General features: G+C 46.6%; 1 protein-coding gene across 1 annotated transcript in view; it reads right to left on the bottom strand.

Annotated features, from left to right (window-relative positions):
- LOC124796399 (collagen alpha-1(III) chain-like) overlaps positions 1 to 19,220 on the bottom strand; it is a 203,182-nt gene that overhangs the window by 16,927 nt on the left and 167,035 nt on the right. The window contains exon 6 of the mRNA XM_047260576.1: positions 9,011 to 9,289. Coding sequence (XP_047116532.1) covers positions 9,011 to 9,289 — 279 coding nt within the window. The remainder of the gene's footprint in view (positions 1 to 9,010; positions 9,290 to 19,220) is intronic.

Here is a 19,220-nt window from a genome sequence, read left to right as displayed (position 1 = left end):
TGAAACAAAACCTACTCATAAAATCGAAAGGTATGACTTTGCTGTTAACTTTCTGCACAGAATTGATGATGATGTCATTTTTCTGAAACTATTCTTTTCTAATTAGGCTACATTTCATTTCAGTGGAACAGTTAATCGACATAACTGCAGAATTTGTGGGGCAGAGAGAGCATCCACATGAAATTAATCGGCATCAACCCCACTGGACTTCTTCTTTTGGAGCCACATAAAAAAATGTTGTGTGCAGTGAAAAGATCAGAGATATCAATCATTCACGGGAAAGAATCGTCGAGGAGGTTGGGACAGTTACACATGAAATGTTGGTGAAACGTGGCGAGAAGTGGAATATCGTCTCGACGTGTGCAGGGCAAGAAATGGATCCCACGTTGAAGTCTACTAACATTAAACAAAACTTGAAGGAATTCTCTTTCATGATATACTCATTGATGTAATTTTTCATTAATTTCCCCATTAAATTTGTACTTAAAACTAGGAGTTCTTTTTCAAACACCCTGTATAATTGACTCGCTACGACGGGCAGTGAATCCACAGTCTTCAGTGTGGGTGCACATGGAAGTTCCACCTCCAGCGGTAATCTAAAATTAGCGACCACAGAGGACACAGACAGGCTTCAAATGGCTCTGAGCACTATGGGACTTAACATCTGAGGTCATCAGTCCCCTATAACTTAGAACTACTTAAACCTAACTAACCAAGGACATCACACACATCCATGCCCAAGGCAGGATTCGAACCTGCGACCGTAGCAGTAGTGCGGTTCCAGGCTGAAGCGCCTAGAACCGCTCGGCCACCCCGGCCGGCTCGGACACAGACAGGGACTGAGGATGGGTGGCTCTGGGTGGGAATGTGAGTCGATAGGGGAACTTGCCGAAATAATCCGCGCATTTGCCATAAACACGGTGTTTGGGTGGTGCAGTGGTTAACGCAACTGCCTAATACGTAGGCCCAGTCTGGCACACATTTCCACTCGTCGCCGCTGATTTCACATAAAGTCTCCATGAAGCTGATATCATTAGTTCCTTTCCTTTCCTTTCCTTTCCTTTCCTTTCCTTTCCTTTCCTTTCCCTTCCCTTCCTTTCCTTTCCCTTCCTTTACATTCCTTACCTTTCTCCCCCCTCCATCTTCTATTTACATAATATTACAAGTCCATTGCATGTATGGAACCACCGTCGCTGCAAATTTACTGAGGGAAGTGAAATAGCCTCACTGACCGTGGGAGTATTGCGTGTAATTGTTCGTCGAGCTGGCAGAAGACTCGGAAGATACAGGTCTTCGTTCCATACGTATATTGTGGCAATTTTGTGACTCAACCTCGTTCTTGTTGTGTTTTGGCTGGCTCTTTGCTCCCTCACACACGTAATATGCGGCTTCACCATTCGCTGCCTTCCGTCAGGAATTTTTAAAGCTTATCTTGTCTCCGATATAAGAATATGTCACTTACGAGATTTTCTGCAGAGCTTTGAGTTTAGGCATAGGTAGTAATGACTTTGACCCAGTGTTTATTACTTTTGTTTGAACTACTGTTATCTCTCTGAAGACACAATCGAGTTGTTAAATTCGCTGACATGTATGCCATTTGATTTTTAGACGTTGATCGTGTGACGTGCAGTTTTATTGAAATGTGAACTAAAGGATTTTAATTTAGTTTACGCTAGCACAGTGACAAACCCGTAGAAGGTTTTTTTTTCATTTTACTCACGAAATTCACGTCTGTGAAACTACGTTTCAATGTCATTTGACGACAATGCTAAATGTAATTCATATTTTAACGTTTTTTGTGCTCACTGCTGTTGTACGATGTCTATTCAAAAAATTCTAGAGTGGTGTGTTGGAGAGAAATGCGGTTGGCATGCCTGCACACGTCTGTGTATAATGTGTAACTGCCGGAAGTTTCATTGTTGTACGTCTGTTAGCTATTGTTCAGTGTTGTACAGTGTAGAAAATTGTATCGCACAGTTTGCGAATTTCTAGGTGGCAGAGTAAGACGGGCAACGCGTCTGCATTAAATTTTGCGTGAACCTCAAGAAAACCTTTACAGAGACACACCAAATGATGCAGGAAGCTTACGGTGATGAGTACTTAAGCCGTACTCGCTCTTAAGAATGATTTACACGGTTTAAGAATGGCCGGGTGGAAGTTACAGATGATCCTCTTTCAGGATGCCCTTCAACGTCTACCGAAGACGCTCATGTCAGGAACGTCAACGGAAGTGTGCGTGCCAGTTGGAGAATGGCCCTCCGAGAGATTTCACAAGAATGTAACATTTCAGTTGGATCGTGTCATGAAATTCTGACACAGCATCTTGGAATGCGTCGTGTTGCCGCCAAGTTCGTCCCACGGCTCATGAATCAAGACCAGAAAGAAGAGCTTTTGGATCGCGAAAATGAGAAGGAGATGTTCCTTAAGTGAATCATAACTGGTGAGGAGACGTGGGTCTGCGGTTATGATGTTGAGACTAAAGTTCATTCTTCACAATCGGCCGAGAAAGGTTCTCCAGGTCCAAAAAAAGCTCGCCAAGTCAGGTCAAATGACAAAGCCGTGATGATAGTTTTTTTTTTTTTGAAGGATTAGTTGGTCATGAATTCGTGCCACGGGAACAAACTGTTAATCGATGGTACTATCGGGACGTTTTTGCGTCGCCTGCGAGAAAATATGAGAAGGAACGATCTGAAATGTAGCGGGACATTTCACGGCTCTTGTATCACGATAACGCACCTTCACATTCATCCCTATTGGCGTGTGACTGTTGCACGAAAAACGAAATCACTGTGCTGCTCCATCTTCCGTACCCTCCAGACCTGGCCCTGGCCCCCCTGTGGAATTTTTAATATTTCCAGAGCTGAAACCCCCCCCCCCCCCCCCCCCGTCGATAGGACGAAGATTTGCGACGATAGACGAGGTAAAAGAAAATTCGCAGACGCCGCTTCGCGCGATTAAGCAAGGGGCGTACAAAGACTGCTTCCGGTAGTGGAAACGGCGTTGGGAGTGGTGTAGCAATTGTGGAGGAGAGTATTTCGAAGAAGACCATGCACAAGAAGTAAAAAATAAGAGTAGAAAAAGTTTCTGGATGAAGTTCCGGAATTTTTTCAATAGACCTCATATATAAAAGTTGTATCCCTTTCCACCATTTTCATAAGTAACCTTTATTGGGTATGCCATTAGATGGTGCTTCTTTCTCGCAGTAATGTGCAGAAGATATAACACGAGAACACAGTTTTGCACTCTGACGGAGGTGTGTAAAAAGTTTTATGTACATTTCTGACCTTATTTTTCCAGTCTTGAAGCTATTGTATCTTTTGTCGTTTGCTTCACTACCAGGTGGCGTGTAAATTCCCAAGGGGGTGAAATTAGCTAATTGTGCGAAAGCATGAAATAAAGTGTTTATTTCAAAAATGAAAACGGTCTACGCGGGAAGTGCCTTCCCTCAACAGATCAGTGTTACGTTGATCATACAATGTAGTACGACATCATATCTACAGTGCGATATTACAGTTATTACGAATTACGATGCAAACAACGACAATGAAAATATGTGCCGGACTGAGACTCGAACCCGGATTTCTGCTTATTGCGAGCGGTCGCCTTACAATGTGGCTATCCGAGGACGACTCGCAGCCAAACCCAAACTTTGATGTATCGTCAAGCAGATGTCTACAATCTGTACTGGTACATCCATTTTGTATCTTCCCGTGCACGACAGACATTTTACTAGAAGGTCGCTGCCGGGTGTCGGCGGATAAATACGGTATTGCAGTGCCTGTGTCACGATGTAAAGTTCCGTCGGACATGTAAGCATTGTATTAATGTTTTATACTGAAACGTATCATTTCCTGCCCACGTCGATTGATTTCATCGTTGGTTATCTGGTTTCTGATACCTGAAGCACGGAGGTTCAGGCTTTTGCCCTGCCTGAAGATGATGAATCGATATTTCTGTAATCTCCCTAAATGGATTGTGACTGGGGCCTACTACGCTGCCTTTGAGATATTAATTAGGTGGTCGTGATTCAGTGATACAGTTGTAAATGGATTGATTTCTTTGTCCCTGCATATCAGCAACGTTGACTGGATATGCCAGCCGGAGCCGTGTGGGATAGCCGCGCGGTTTAGGCGCCTTGTCACGGCCCGTGCGGCTCTCCCCGTCGGGCATGGGTGTGTGTGTGTCGTCCATAGCGTAAGTTAGTTTAACTTAGATTAAATGGTGTGTAAGCTTAGGGACCGATGACCTCAGCAGTTTGGTCCCATAAGACCTTACCACAAATTAAGGCCGACCAACAGGCTACAGCAGGATAACCGGCGAGCTCGCACACTGACCCACAAACACATCGCAAACATCACCCTACACTGTGCATCTGATATATGACCTATCGGACACAAAACGATGATGAACCTAACTGTCATGTTCGAGTATAATGACTGTTCTGGAGACTGGAAATCTTCTCTGTAGGAAGCAGCATGGGTCTCGAAAAAGACGGTCGTGTGAAACCCAGCTCGCGCTATTCACCCACGAGACCCAGAGGGCCATAGACACGGATTCACAGGTAGATGCCGTGTTTCTTGACTTCCGCAAGGCATTCGACACAGTTCCTCACAGTCGTTTAATGAACAAAGTAAGAGCATATGGACTATCAGGCGAATTGTGTGATTGGATTGAAGAGTTCCTAGATAACAGAACGCTGGATGTCATTCTCAATGGAGAGAAGTCTTCCGAAGTAAGACTGATTTCAGGTGTGCCGCAGGGGAGTGTCATAGGACCGTTGCTATTCACAATACGCATAAATGACTTTGTCGATGACATCGGAAGTTCACTGAGGCTTTTTGCAGATGATGCTGTGGTGTATCGAGAGGTTGTAACAATGGAAAATTGTACTGAAATGCAGGAGGATCTGCAGCGAATTGACGTGTGTAGCAGGGAATGGCAATTGAATCTCAATGTAGACAAGTGTAATGTGCTGCGAATACATAGAAAGATAGATCCCTTATCATTTAGCTACAAAATAGCAGGTCAGCAACTGGAAGCAGTTAATTCCATAAATTATCTGGGAGTACGCATTAGGAGTGATTTAAAATGGAATGATCATATAAAGTTGATCGTCGGTAAAGCAGATGCCAGACTGAGATTCATTGGAAGAATCCTAAGTAACTGCAATCCGAAAACAAAGGAAGTAGGTTACAGTACGCTTATTCGCCCACTGCTTGAATACTGCTCAGCAGTGTGGGATCCGTACTAGATAGGGTTGATAGAAGAGATAGAGAAGATCCAACGGAGAGCAGCGCGCTTCGTTACAGGATCATTTAGTAATCGTGAAAGCGTTACGGAGATGATAGATAAACTCCAGTGGAAGACTCTGCAGGAGAGACTCTCAGAAGCTCGGTACGGGCTTCTGTTAAAGTTTCGAGAACATACCTTCACCGAAGAGTCAAGCAGTAAATTGCTCCCTCCTACGTATATCTCGCGAAGAGACCATGAGGATAAAATCAGAGAGATTAGAGCCCACGAACAATACGAGACTGGAATAGAAGGGAGAACCGATAGAGGTACTCAAGGTACCCTCCGCCACACACCGTCAGGTGGCTTGCGGAGTATGGATGTAGATGTAGATGTTACAGGTATGCTGACGCTGACCGACATATCAACACTGGCACCCAGCGGCAGCCGCCGAGTAACAACACCGCATAACGTCAAAGGTATCGACCTTTTTCCCTCTGCCCTTCAAACGGCTACCCTTCGTTCGACTTTCGACCAAGTCTATCTCCAGATGAGTGCGTATTAAAGTTCAACCTTGACCAGACGTACACAAACATCGCAGTACCCACATCCTGCGACACCTCACTTTAGTGAAAACCAACCCTTATGCATAGATGGCAGTAGAGACTTTGAGTCGGCCGTCGTGCCGGTGTGGGCGTGGAGGGGCTCCACCTCTATTTATTGGATTGATTTCTGTTACTATTGGTTTTACCCTTTTCATATTTAGAGATGAGGTTGTGCTAGACCTGTACACTCGTAGAACGTACATAGCGGACAATGAAACACAACAAGATTGACAATGAAGTCTGGTAGTAAGAAAATACTTTTCCCGTCGCCAGTAACACAGAGCATGGGCTACCAGGGGGCAAGCAAAAGAATATACACCGTTCACCCAACAAGTTACGACATTTTTATTCCTGGCGTAAAAGCGGCGTTAGCGCGGCAGCCTCGGTGGCAGCTTGAACTAACAACTGTAACAACAGATATGCATTCGACCACTCAGTTGCGAACAGGCGGTGTCAACTAGTGGACTTGCGATCATTGCGTATCGACGTTATTGTGCCACAAATCACAACGGAGCAATATCTGTAAATGAATTGTTCAAGACGTTCTCTGGAATGTCTGAAGAAGATAAAAATGTGTGCAGAGATTAGCCTGTACACCTTCACTAGCACACGAAAACAACAATGCTTGGTCGGCTGCCTACTATGACTTGATTGAAATGGAAATCTCGCAAAATTATTTTCTGAAAAAAAAAATCATCAGGGTTGAGAAGACTTGGTGTCATCCATCAGCGTACCACAGAACGACAAAGTGCAGAAACTCGAATGAAGACTTTGACGACGTAACTGACATTCAACGCCCCAAAGAAAAACTTCCCACAGTTTTACAAGTTTCTGTGCCTCGTTCTGTGTATTGGATTCAAGTGGGGGGGGCGGCTGGAGCGGGGGGGGGGGGGGGGGAAGGAGACCATGTAGAAGCATTAATACCACCATTTTAACTCTTACCTCAATCCAGCCTTGATACGTTTTGGACTAGCGGGTATGAGAAGTGAAATCTGTTCGTCTATTCGTACGTGTCTATACAGGGTGGTCATGAACAGGCTGAAAAACTGTGAGGGTGTTGAGGATAGGCTATGCTGAGGAATAATGGTTGCACCGTTTCCGAGGTAAATAGCGTCGAAGTTACCCACGCAAATTCAAGCGGGCCGCTAGATAAAATTAGTGTCAGTTGTCCGCATAGCGTAGATGAGTGCAAGAGACTGCTCAGCCTTTGGCTCGGGTTCGATCCTTACCACCGTTCCGTGTCCAATCTCTGTACCGCTCTCTAGTTCGGTTGTAGGAAACCAAAAGAAGAACACGTTAAGCGACTCAGTTTCTGGCAGTCTGCTTGAATTTGCGAGTGCAAAGGCCTGCTTGGATAACTTTAATGCTAATTAACTCGGAAACGGCGCAACACATCGAATTTTTTTCTTAACAGTTACACTACTGGCCATTAAAATTGCTACACCAAGAAGAAATGCAGATGATAAACGGGTAGTCATTGGACAAATATATTATACTAGAACTGACATGTGATTACATTTTCACGCAATTTGGGTGCATAGATCCTGAGAAATCAGTATCCAGAACAACTACCTCTGGCCGTAATAACGGCCTTGATACGCCTGAGCATTGATTCAAACAGAGCTTGGAGGCGTATACAGGTACAGATGCCCATGCAGCTTCAACACGATACCACAGTTCATCGAGAGTAGTGACTGGCGTATTGTGACGAGCCAGTTGCTCGACCACCATTGATCAGACGTTTTCAATTGGTGACAGATGTGGAGAATGTGCTGTCCAGGGCAGCAGTCGAACATTTTCTGTTCAAATGGTTCAAATGGCTCTGAGCACTATGGGACTTCACATCTGTGGTCATCAGTCCCCCAGAACTACTTAAACCGAAGTAACCTAAGGACGCCACACACATCCATGCCCTAGGCAGGATTCGATCCTGCGACCGTAGCGGTCACGCGGTTCCAAACTGAAGCGCCTAGAACCGCACGGCCACACCGGCCGACAATATTTTCTGTATCCAGAAAGGCCCGTACAGGACCTGCAATATGCGTTCGTGCACTATCCTGCTGAAATATAGTGTTTAGCAGGGATCGAATGAAGGGTAGAGCCACGGGTCGTAACACATCTGAAATGTAACGTCCACTGTTCAAAGTGCCGTCAATGCGAACAAGAGGTGACCGACACGTGGAACCAATGGCACCCCATACCCTCACGCCGGGTGCGCCACTATGGCCATTACGAATACACGCTTCCAATGTGCATTCACCGCGATGTCACCAAATACGGATGCGACCATCACGATGCTGTAAACAGAACCTGGATTCATCCGAAAAAATGAAGTTTTTCCATTCGTGCAGCCAGGTTCGTCGTTGAGTAGACCATCGCAGGAGCTCCTGTCTGTGATGCAGCGTCAAGGGTAACCGCAGCCATGGTCTCCGAGCTGATAGTCCACGCTGCTGCAAACGTCGTCGAACTGTTCGTGCAGATAGTTGTTGTCTTGCAAACGTCCCCATCTGTTGACTCAGGGATCGAGATGTGGCTGCACGATCCGTTACAGCCATGCGGATAAGATGCCTGTCATCTCGACTGCTAGTGATACGATGCCGTTGGGATCCAGCACGGCGTTCCGTATTGCCCTCCTGAACCCACCGATTCCATATTGTGCTAAGTCATTGGATCTCGACCAACGCGAGCAGCAATGTCGCGGTACGATAAACCGCAATCGCGATAGGTTACAATCCCACCTTTATCAAAGGCGGAAACGTGATGGACGCATTTCTCCTCCTTACACGAGGCATCACAACAACGTTTCACCAGGCAACGCCGGTCAACTGCTGTTTGTGTATGAGAAATCGGTTGGAAACTTTCCTCGTGTCAGCACGTTGTAGGTGTCGTCACCGGCGCCAACCTTGTGTGAATGCTCTGAAAAACTAATCATTTGCATATCACAGCATCTTCTTCCTGTCGGTTAAATTTCGCGTCTGTAGCATGTCATCTTCGTGGTGTAGCGATTTTAATGGCCAGTAGTGTACTTCTAAGCACAGCGTACCCTTACAAGCATTTCAGACTTTTTCTGATGACCCTGTTTACGCGAAAGTAATATCTGCTGATGACCCTTGTACGGTTACATTCATTAGAACAATATCATTAATAAATTAGTAAGAGCGGCAGCAGCGCAGTACCTGCGTCTGACTCTGGCCGGAGAGCGCGCCGGTCTGCGCGGAGGCGCTGCCGCCGCCCAGGAAAGGCGAGCGCTGTCCGCCGCCGTTGCCGCTGCCGGCCTGGGCGCCGCGCGGCGAGAAGCCGACCTGCGCCTGCGAGCTGGTGGAGCCGGCGCCGCGCGCCTGCGCGTCGGCCAGCCCGCCCGCCTGCCCCGCCTGCACCTGCGACGATGTGCCGTGGCCCCAGCCGCCGCTCTGCGCCTGCGCCGCCGTCGCGCCCGACGACGACCCCACCTGCACCTGCCACACCTCTCCCACGTCCAGCACTGCTTTGTCTAAAAGCCTAATCGCCGCAACAAATCTGATCTAAAGTATTCGGACTCCAATTAGTGGACATTAATATAGGGTGTGTTCACCTTTCGCCTTTATGACGGTTTGAACTCCAAGCCGACATTTTCAATTATGTGTCTGGTATGTCTGAGGAGAAGTGGCAGCCCATCCCCCCTCAAGAGGCGAACCCAAAGAAGGTAGTGATGTTGGATGCTGGAATCTGGAGTGAACATCCTAACTGATCCCAAAGGGGTTCCTCTGGGTTCAGGCCGAGACTCTGGACAGACCAGTTCATTTCAGGAATCTTTTTCTCCGCAAACCATTGCCTCACCGATGCTGCAATACGACAGAGTGCACTGTCCTAACTGTTCGTCTACTGTAGGCTACATAGTTCACAATGCTGTAAAATGTGTTCATATCCTTCCACAATTACTGTTATCTTAAGCGTAGCATAGGAACCGTACTCTATCCACGAAATACATACCTACACCATAAGACCACCTCTTCCGTAGTTCACTATCGGCCCTGCACCTGACGGCATACAACGTTCTCCAGGCATTTGCCACCGAGCGAGGAGGCACAGTGGTTAGCACACTGGACTCGCATTCGGGAGGACGACAGTTCATTCCCGCGTCCGGCCATCCTGCTTCAGGTTTTCCGTGATATCCCTAAATCGCTCCAGGCAAATGCGAGGATGGTTCCTTTGAAAGGGCACGGCCGACTTCCTTCCCCGTCCTTCCCTAATCCGATGAGACCGATGACCTCGCAGTTTGGTCTCTTCCCCCAAAACAACCCAACCCAACCCAACCCAGGCATTTGCCACACTCACACCCTTCCATAGGACTGCCATAGGATGTATAGCTTGATTCATCACTCTAGGTCACTCGTTTCCGTCATCCACAGTCCAGAGGCGTCGCTCTATGTAGTATCTCAAACGTCGCTTAGCACTGACTGTAGAGATGAGCTGCTCGACCATTGTACCTTTGCACTACCTAGCCATAGTCGTTGTGTTAGTTGGACCGCTGGCAGCACTTTGAATTCGCGACTGATTAATTCCACTGTTTTTAAACCACCTTCCGCAATGTTCGAAGGTACGAGAGGTCTGTCTGGTCTCGGTTTAGCTGTAGCTATTTGTTCACAATTCCAGTTCACATTCACATCGCCGACGTTGGACTTGAGTGGGTTAAGCAGGGTTGAAATTTTCCTGTTGGATTTGTTACTCAGGTCACATCCAATTACTAGTCCACGGTCGGAGTCACTGATGTCTCCTGACAGACCCATTCTGCTGTCACTGCCTCTCTATTGTGTGTATTGAACTGGGGACCTAGAAACGACTGAGAGGCTTCGTCCAGCCATAGCCCTCAGTGGTTCACAACCCCACAACAGGCCATAGCAGTCCACCCACCTCACTACCGCCCCACACTGAACCCAGGGTTATTGTGCATTTCGGCCCCCAGTGGACCCCCACCCCTCATTCCCCACCCCCGGGGAACGCGTTTCATTCCAGACGAGTGTAACCGAAAATGTTTGCGTGGTAGAGAAATTATGGTGTACACATACGTGGAGACAGTGATTGCGCAGCGATCGCCGACATAGTGTAACTGAGGCAGAATAAGGGGAACCAGCCCGCATTCGCCGAGGCAGATGGAAAACCGCTTTAAAAACCATTCACAGGCTGGCCGGCACACCGGACCTCGACACTAATCCGCCGGGCGCATTCGTGCCGGGGACCGGCATGCCTTCCCGCTCGGCAAGCAACGCGTTGGACCGCGTGGATAGCCGGGTGGGCTAACTCTCTATTGACAACACAGTACTCTGTCTCTCCTTTTATACTGGCAGGCCCGCCTCTCATGACATCTAGTGGTCAATTCCGCATGACAGAGGGGATCCGGATTATTTTTTTTTTTTTTTTTATCAAGTGGTGCACGTTTAAGGTCAGGCTACAAGAGTACTGCCTGTAGCAGTCAGATTCGATAAACTGTATTAATGTTTTATTCTGAAATGTATCATTTCCTGCCCACGTCGATTGATTATATCCTTGGCTATCGTGTGCGCCATAGATAGTTTCTAATACCTGTGGTATGGAGGCTTTCCTCCTGTGGAGATGGTGGATCGGCCTTCTTGTAATCCTCCCAAATGGATTGTGGCCGACGCCTACTACGCTGGATTCAGACTGGGCGATGTTCTCTTGATAGTAAGCATTTTCGAGCTGCCGTTGGAAATAAATTTTGAAATAGTGTGGTAGAAGGCAGCTCTTTGCGGTAGAGTAGCAAATGGCCAACGGAAATACCTGAACTCTGTTTTGAAGCTGACAGTGTGAAGTGGCAAAATGTTAAAACAAATAAGTCGGCCGACTGTTCTTGCGCGGTGTATGAGGCAACCCTTGTGGCCTTCAGGCGAAGGTGGTGTTTCGAAGTGTATTTCTGCAGTCAGCGATATTTAGTGATCAATGAAGTTGTTTTTAAAATATAGAAAACCTGCAAGAATCCGAAATGCTTTCCATAAGCAGCCGTGGAACTCTGACTGGGGCACTTCCAGTATTTTGAGTGAGTTGTGTGGTTTAGTTCAAATGGTTCAAATGGATCTGAGCACTATAGGACTTAACTGCTGAGGTCATCAGTCCCCTAGAACTTAGAACACATCCATGCCCGAGGCAGGATTCGAACCTGCGACCGTAGCGGTCGCGCGGCTCCGGACTGTAGCGCCTAGAACCGCTCGGCCACCCCTGCCGGCGTGTGGTTTAGTGAATGAGTATACGCTCAATAGAAAAAATTCAGATCCGATCGCAGAGCCAGCAGCTAGTTTAATGTGATGTTGGATAAAAGTTATGGACTCAGGGAGATTCAGTTGAGGCCAGTAAGTTTCTTTGTTTCTGTGGAAACTTCAAATGCGGTCTCTTTTGAGCAGTTGACTTTGAACTGTATTCCTGTTTTATTGTCGTACAGGTAACCAGCAAAAGTCGCTAACAACCAGCTGAAGGCACTGTATGAAATGCTGCTGTGGCGTGCAAATAAGAAGGTTAGTATGTTATGTTCTGAGGAGAGAGGGGTGGAGAAACTTTGTGGCATCTCCAGTGTGTTCTCTGTTTTTGTCCTATGCCACACTTTCCAGGCTTACCTGCCACACTGTTTCTGCTTCTGACTCTCCCAAGACAGATTTACACTGAAGAGCCAAAGAAACTGGTACACCTGCATAATATCGTGTAGGGCCACCGCGAGCACGTAGGAGTGGCGCAACACGTCGTGGTATGGTCTCGACTAATGTCTGAAGTAGTGTTGGAGGGAACTGACACCATGAATCCTACAGAGCTGTCCATAAATCCGTAACAGCACGAGGGGTGGAGATCTCTTCTGAACAGCACGTTACAAGGCAGCCCAGATATGCTCAATAATGTTCATGTCTGGGGAGTCTGGTGGCCAGCGGAAGTGATGAAAATCAGAAGAGTATTTCTGGAGCCACTCTGTAGCAATTCTGGACGTGTGAGGTGTCACATTATCCTGATGGAATTGCGTAAGTCCGTCGGAATGCACAATGGACATGAATGGATGCAGATGATCAGACAGGATGTTTACGTACGTGTCACCTGCCAGAGTAGTATCAAGAGGTATCAGGGGTCCCATATTACTCCAACTGCACACGCTCCACACTATTACAGAGCCTCCACCAGCTTGAACAGTCCCCTACCGACATGTAGGGTCCATGGATTCATGAGGTCATCTCCATACCCCTACATGTCCATCAGCTCGATACAATTTAAAACGAGACTCGTCCGTCCAGGCAACATGTTTCCAGTTATCAACAGTTCAATGTGCCCAGGCGAGGCGTAAAGCTTTGTGGCGTGCAGTCATCAAGGGTAAACGAATGGGCCTTCGGCTCCGAAAGCCCATATCGATTATGTTTCGTTGAATGGTTCGCACTGTGACACTTGTTGGTGATCCAAAAATTAAATCTGCCGCAATTTGCGAAGGGTTGCACTTCTGTCACGTTGAACGATTCTCTTCAGTCGTCTGTGGTCCCGTTCTTGCAGGATCTTTTTCCGGCCGCAGCAATGTCTGAGATTTGATGTTTTACCGGATTTCTGATATTCACAGTACACTCGTGAAATTGTCGTACAGTAAAATTCCCACTTCATCGCTGCCTCGGAGATGCTGTGTCCCATCGCTTGTGCGCCGACTGCAACACCACGTACAAACTCACTTAAATCGTGATAACCTGCCATTGTAGCAGCAGTAACCGATCTAACATCTGCGTCAGACACTTGTTGTCTTATATAGGGGTTGCCGACCGCAGCGCCGTATTCTATCTGCTTACATACCTCTGTATTTGAATACGCATGCCTATACCAGTTTCTATGGCACTTCAGTGAATATACAACCGTTATCACTTAACATAATACGTGTCACGTTTATGTTTTATGCCCCCCCCCCCCCCCCCCCACACACACACTCAATAATGAACACCACAGCTTTTAAATACCCTCGCAATGGCTACCTCGCTTGAAAGTCAATGCTAAAAGTGGTGTGCGCCCTCTGCAGAGCACCGTAGTCAGACGCAGCAGAATGACGCTGTTGGTTAGAGCGTCACACAGTACACTGCCCCTTGCCTCTGCATATCACCCTCTCATCATCCTCGTTACACGCACACCACCAGAGCGACACTTATTTTCCAGTCCAATGGTGAGATCTCAGAATATTTTTGAAAGTAGGTAGAGCGCTACAGGGACTTTATTAGTAGCATGTGAGGAGTGAAAATTTAACCATGTCTCGTGGATGAAAACGAGCCTGGCGAGCCTTGTTTATATCGATTCAATGGTGTAGCAGTGTAGAGAATTAGTCCGGCTCTATCAGTACACGTATCCGAGTAAATCTGCCGATCTGATGTACACTCCTGGAAATGGAAAAAAGAACACATTGACACCGGTGTGTCAGACCCATCATACTTGCTCCGGACACTGCGAGAGGGCTGTACAAGCAATGATCACACGCACGGCACAGCGGGCACACCAGGAACCGCGGTGTTGGCCGTCGAATGGCGCTACCTGCGCAGCATTTGTGCACCGCCGCCGTCAGTGTCAGCCAGTTTGCCGTGGCATACGGAGCTCCATCGCAAGTCTTTAACACTGGTAGCATGCCGCGACAGCGTGGACGTGAACCGTATGTGCAGTTGACGGACTTTGAGCGAGGGCGTATAGTAGGCATGCGGGAGGCCGGGTGGACGTACCGCCGAATTGCTCAACACGTGGGGCGTGAGGTCTCCACAGTACATCGATGTTGTCGCCAGTGGTTGGCGGAAGGTGCACGTGCCTGTCGACCTGGGACCGGACCGCAGCGACGCACGGATGCACGCCAAGACCGTAGGATCCTACGCAGTGCCGTAGGGGACCGCACCGCCACTTCCCAGCAAATTAGGGACACTGTTGCTCCTGGGGTATCGGCGAGGACCATTCGCAACCGTCTCCATGAAGCTGGGCTACGGTCCCGCACACCGTTAGGCCGTCTTCCGCTCACGCCCCAACATCGTGCAGCCCGCCTCCAGTGGTGTCGCGACAGGCGTGAATGGAGGGACGAATGGAGACGTGTCGCCTTCAGCAATGAGAGTCGCTTCTGCCTTGGTGCCAATGATGGTCGTATGCGTGTTTGGCGCCGTGCAGGTGAGCGCCACAATCAGGACTGCATACGACCGAGGCACACAGGGCCAACACCCGGCATCACGGTGTGGGGAGCGATCTCCTACACTGGCCGTACACCACTGGTGATCGTCGAGGGGACACTGAATAGTGCACGGTACATCCAAACCGTCATCGAACCCATCGTTCTACCATTCCTAGACCGGTAAGGGAACTTGCTGTTCCAACAGGACAATGCACGTCCGCATGTATCCCGTGCCACCCAACGTGCTCTAGAAGGTGTAAGTCAACTACCCTGGCCAGCAAGATCTCCGGATCTGTCCCCCATTGAGCATGTTTGGGACTGGATGAAGCGTCGTCTCACGCGGTCTGCACGTCCAGCACGAACGCTGGTCCAACTGAGGCGCCAGGTGGAAATGGCATGGCAAGCCGTTCCACAGGACTACATCCAGCATCTCTACGATCGTCTCCATGGGAGAATAGCAGCCTGCATTGCTGCGAAAGGTGGATATACACTGTACTAGTGCCGACATTGTGCATGCTCTGTTGCCTGTGTCTATGTGCCTGTGGTTCTGTCAGTGTGATCATGTGATGTATCTGACCCCAGGAATGTGGCAATAAAGTTTTCCCTTCCTGGGACAATGAATTCACGGTGTTCTTATTTCAATTTCCAGGAGTGTATTCGCGCGCTTCATTAAGAGCGTGTTTATGTCGTACGTGGTCGCGACTGGCACGCAGCGCAGCACGATGCATGATGTACAGAAGAAGGGAACGTTTCAGCACAAATGTAATGTTCAGCTCTGTATTGTCTACTACATTTTCCAAAATTTGCCTAAGATGTTATAAGACGAAACTCATCATTATCATCATCATCATCTACATTGATGGATTAGGTTCGAGGAACCATTCCGGCCTTAGCTTCTTAGCTCCGTCGTTTTGTGGGCCAACCTACGTCCGTGACGCCTTTGGGTATATATGACAAAACTTTTTAGAGTATCTGCTTGTTGCATTCCGTTTACATGTTCGTTGCATGTCTTTTATATGCATGAATTTTTTCTGTTATTGCAAATATTGTAAGCTCATTTGTAATATCTTCTTTCTCGATCTATCAATTGATCTGAGAAATTTCATTTCTGACACTACTATTCGATTTATGTCTTCCTTGTTTGCTATTCATTCTGAAATTATGATTTTGAGCAATTTGGTTTACTTTAAACATGTTTCTTTGTAATTGTTCTTCAGAAATGGCTATTATAGCATAAGTTAGTGTGTTTATACAGGGTGATTTCATGATGACGTTACAAACTATCAGGTATGATGGAGAAGAATTAAAGTATCAATTTGAGGTAAGGGACTCTATTCGGAAACGACCGAGTTGAAAGTCATAAGCGAAAATCTACTCAAATTACACCTTAGCCTCGCGCAGTGCTCGAACAGAGGGGCCCCAACTTCGGAGCCCTGATAACGACGTACAGAATTCCCGCTGAATACTTCCCAATACCATCAGATAATTTCCCCTGTTGATGGACTAGTAACGGTGCACGTAACTTGATGTCAGAGGGCTCGAAAATGCTACGACTTCGGTACAGTAACACTGAATTCCATTTACCTGCACAAGTTTCAAAAGCTGCAATCCTTTACAACAGTTGTTCAAAATGGCGACCCCAAGTGCCAATGCAGACGTGGAGTTGTCACACAGTGTTCTGCCGTACCCGTTTTAACATCGCCAGTGTCGTTTGACAACGGGAGTTTTTGCCAGGAGATCCTTCTTCAATCTAATCAGGTGTCTCGTATACAAGAGTTGTCACATGGCCCCGCAAGAAGTGGGGTGAGTTCAGGTGAACGTGCGGGTCACGAAACTGGGCCTCCTGTGCCTATACACTCTTCAGGGAACGTCTGATCCAGATTTTTGACGACCCTCAATCTAAAGCGAGGTGGGGCTTCATAATGTTGGGACCAAATTCTTGACAAATAACAAGTGGGATATGTTCCAGGAAACCTACAGAATTAGTAACGACAGCATTGGTATATGTATTCCACTGTCAAAATTGTCGCAACAATTTTCGCTTATAATTTTTACTCGATCGTTTCCAGACCAGGGCCTCACCTCAAATTGATACATTTTTCCTTTTCCATCGACCCTGGAAGTTTGTAACACCGTTGAGGAATCACGCTGTATCGTAGCCCCTATTTAGTTTTATTCCTTTATTATTGTTGTTTCGTCGTTTCACTACCTCATTTATATATGAACTGAATAGAATTGGGGAAAGACTGGAAGCTTGTCTCACTCCTTGGTTAGTTATATTGACATTCTTACTTGTTTTGTTTCCTTTTTAGGGTTTCTTACCTCAGTCGGTAAAAACGGAACCCTTACTGGATCACTTCGATGTCCGTCTGCCCGACTGTCTGTTCACCTGTTAAAAACGCTTTTTTCTCATGAACGGGTAGACGCTTCACGGTGAAATTTATGTCGCTTATTAAGGTACACGGTCCGTAGGCACTATAATAAATGTACGCTTCTAAGTCAACTCAGTTTGCAGATACATCTATTTATATCACATATTTTGACACTTGCAAACTCACTCATCAAAGCATACAGGGTACTTACTTTTGATCTGGAATCATAAAATTTGGCAAGAAACACGGTTTCACAGTACAACTAAAGGAAAAAACTCAGAAAGTTGTTAGAATACAAGAAAATTTTTTTCTCATTTGTTATCTGACAGTCCGACCGTTTGTTAAGACCCCTTTTTCTCGGGAAAGTGTAGACATAACAAATTTAAATTTATGCCACATACTAAGTTGTAAGGTCTCTTGGCATTGTGATAAATGTAAGCTTCTAAGTCTGTGCAATTAAAACATACGACGAATTATATCACACATTTTGATACTCACAAACTCGCTCATCAAAAAGTGTAGTGTACTTCCCGGTGACCTAGAGTCACGAAATTTGGCAACAAGCAAAGCTTCACAGTACAAGCAAAGGAAGAAATCCGAAAGTTATCAATTTTTTATTATGTCAAATAAAAATATTTCTTTTGTTATTTATTATTTGACTTCAGATTTCAGATTGAAACATTCTCGAAAGTCTTGAAATTCCTGGAAGTGATGTCTCGCCAGTATCAAAGACGATAACACGCAAAAATTGTCGATATTCTCGATTCCTGGAATGGATGAACTCTCTCTATATTGCCCCCTGCGTGCAAGTCCTAGTTCCACCTCGCCAATTTTTTGTTGCAAATTTAATTTCATTATTTGTCTCATATTAAGTATCACCTTGGCGTTGATAGGGAGGCTTGCTTGCCCCAGCGATAGAGGTAACCGTACCGCAGGTGCAACCACAACGGAGGGGTATCTGTTGAGAGGCCAGACAAACGTATGGTTCCTGAAAAGGGGCAGCAGCCTTTTCAGTAGTTGCAGGGGCAACAGTCTGGATGATTGACTGATCTGGCCTTGTAACATTAACAAAAACAACATTGATGTGCTGGTACGGCGAACGGCTGAAAGCAAGGGGAAACTACAGCCGTAATTTTTCCCGAGGGCATACAGCTTTACTGTATGGTTAAATGATGATGGCGTTCTCTTGGGTATAATATCCCGGAGGTAAAATAGTCTCCCATTCGGATCTGCTGGATGGGGGGGGGGGGGGGCTACTCAATAGGACGTCGTTATCAGGAAAAAGAAAACTGGCGTTCTACAGATAGGAGCATGGAATGTCAGATCCATTAATCGGGCAGGTAGGTTAGAAAATTTAAAAAGAGAAACAGATAGGTTAAAGTTGCATATAATGGGAATTAGTGAAGTTCGGTGCAGGAGGAGCAAGACTTCTGGTCATTTGAGTACACGTTTATAAATACAAAATCAAATAGGGGTAATGCAGGAGTAGGTTTAATAATGAATAAATAGATAGGAGTGCGGATAAGCTACTTACAAGTTTATATGCCAGCTAGCTCCGCAAATGACGAAGAGATTGAAGAAATGTATGATGACATAAAAGAAATTATCCAGTTAGTGAAGGGAGACGAAAATTTAATAGTCATGGGGGACTGGAATTCGATAGAAGGAAAAGGAAGAGAAGAAAATAGAAGTTTGCACAGAGCATAACTTAATCATAGCTAACACTTGGTATAAGAATCGTGAAAGAAGGTTGCATACGTGGAAGAGGCCGGGAGACACTAAAAGGTTTCACATAGATATATAATGGTACGACAAAGATTTATAAACCAGGTTTTAAATTAATAGACATTTACAGGGGCAGATGTGGACTCTGATCAT

The sequence above is a fragment of the Schistocerca piceifrons genome, chromosome 4 (genome assembly GCF_021461385.2).
Source record: "Schistocerca piceifrons isolate TAMUIC-IGC-003096 chromosome 4, iqSchPice1.1, whole genome shotgun sequence".
Taxonomy (NCBI): domain Eukaryota; kingdom Metazoa; phylum Arthropoda; class Insecta; order Orthoptera; family Acrididae; genus Schistocerca; species Schistocerca piceifrons.
This window is presented reverse-complemented; position numbering and strand designations above follow the sequence as displayed.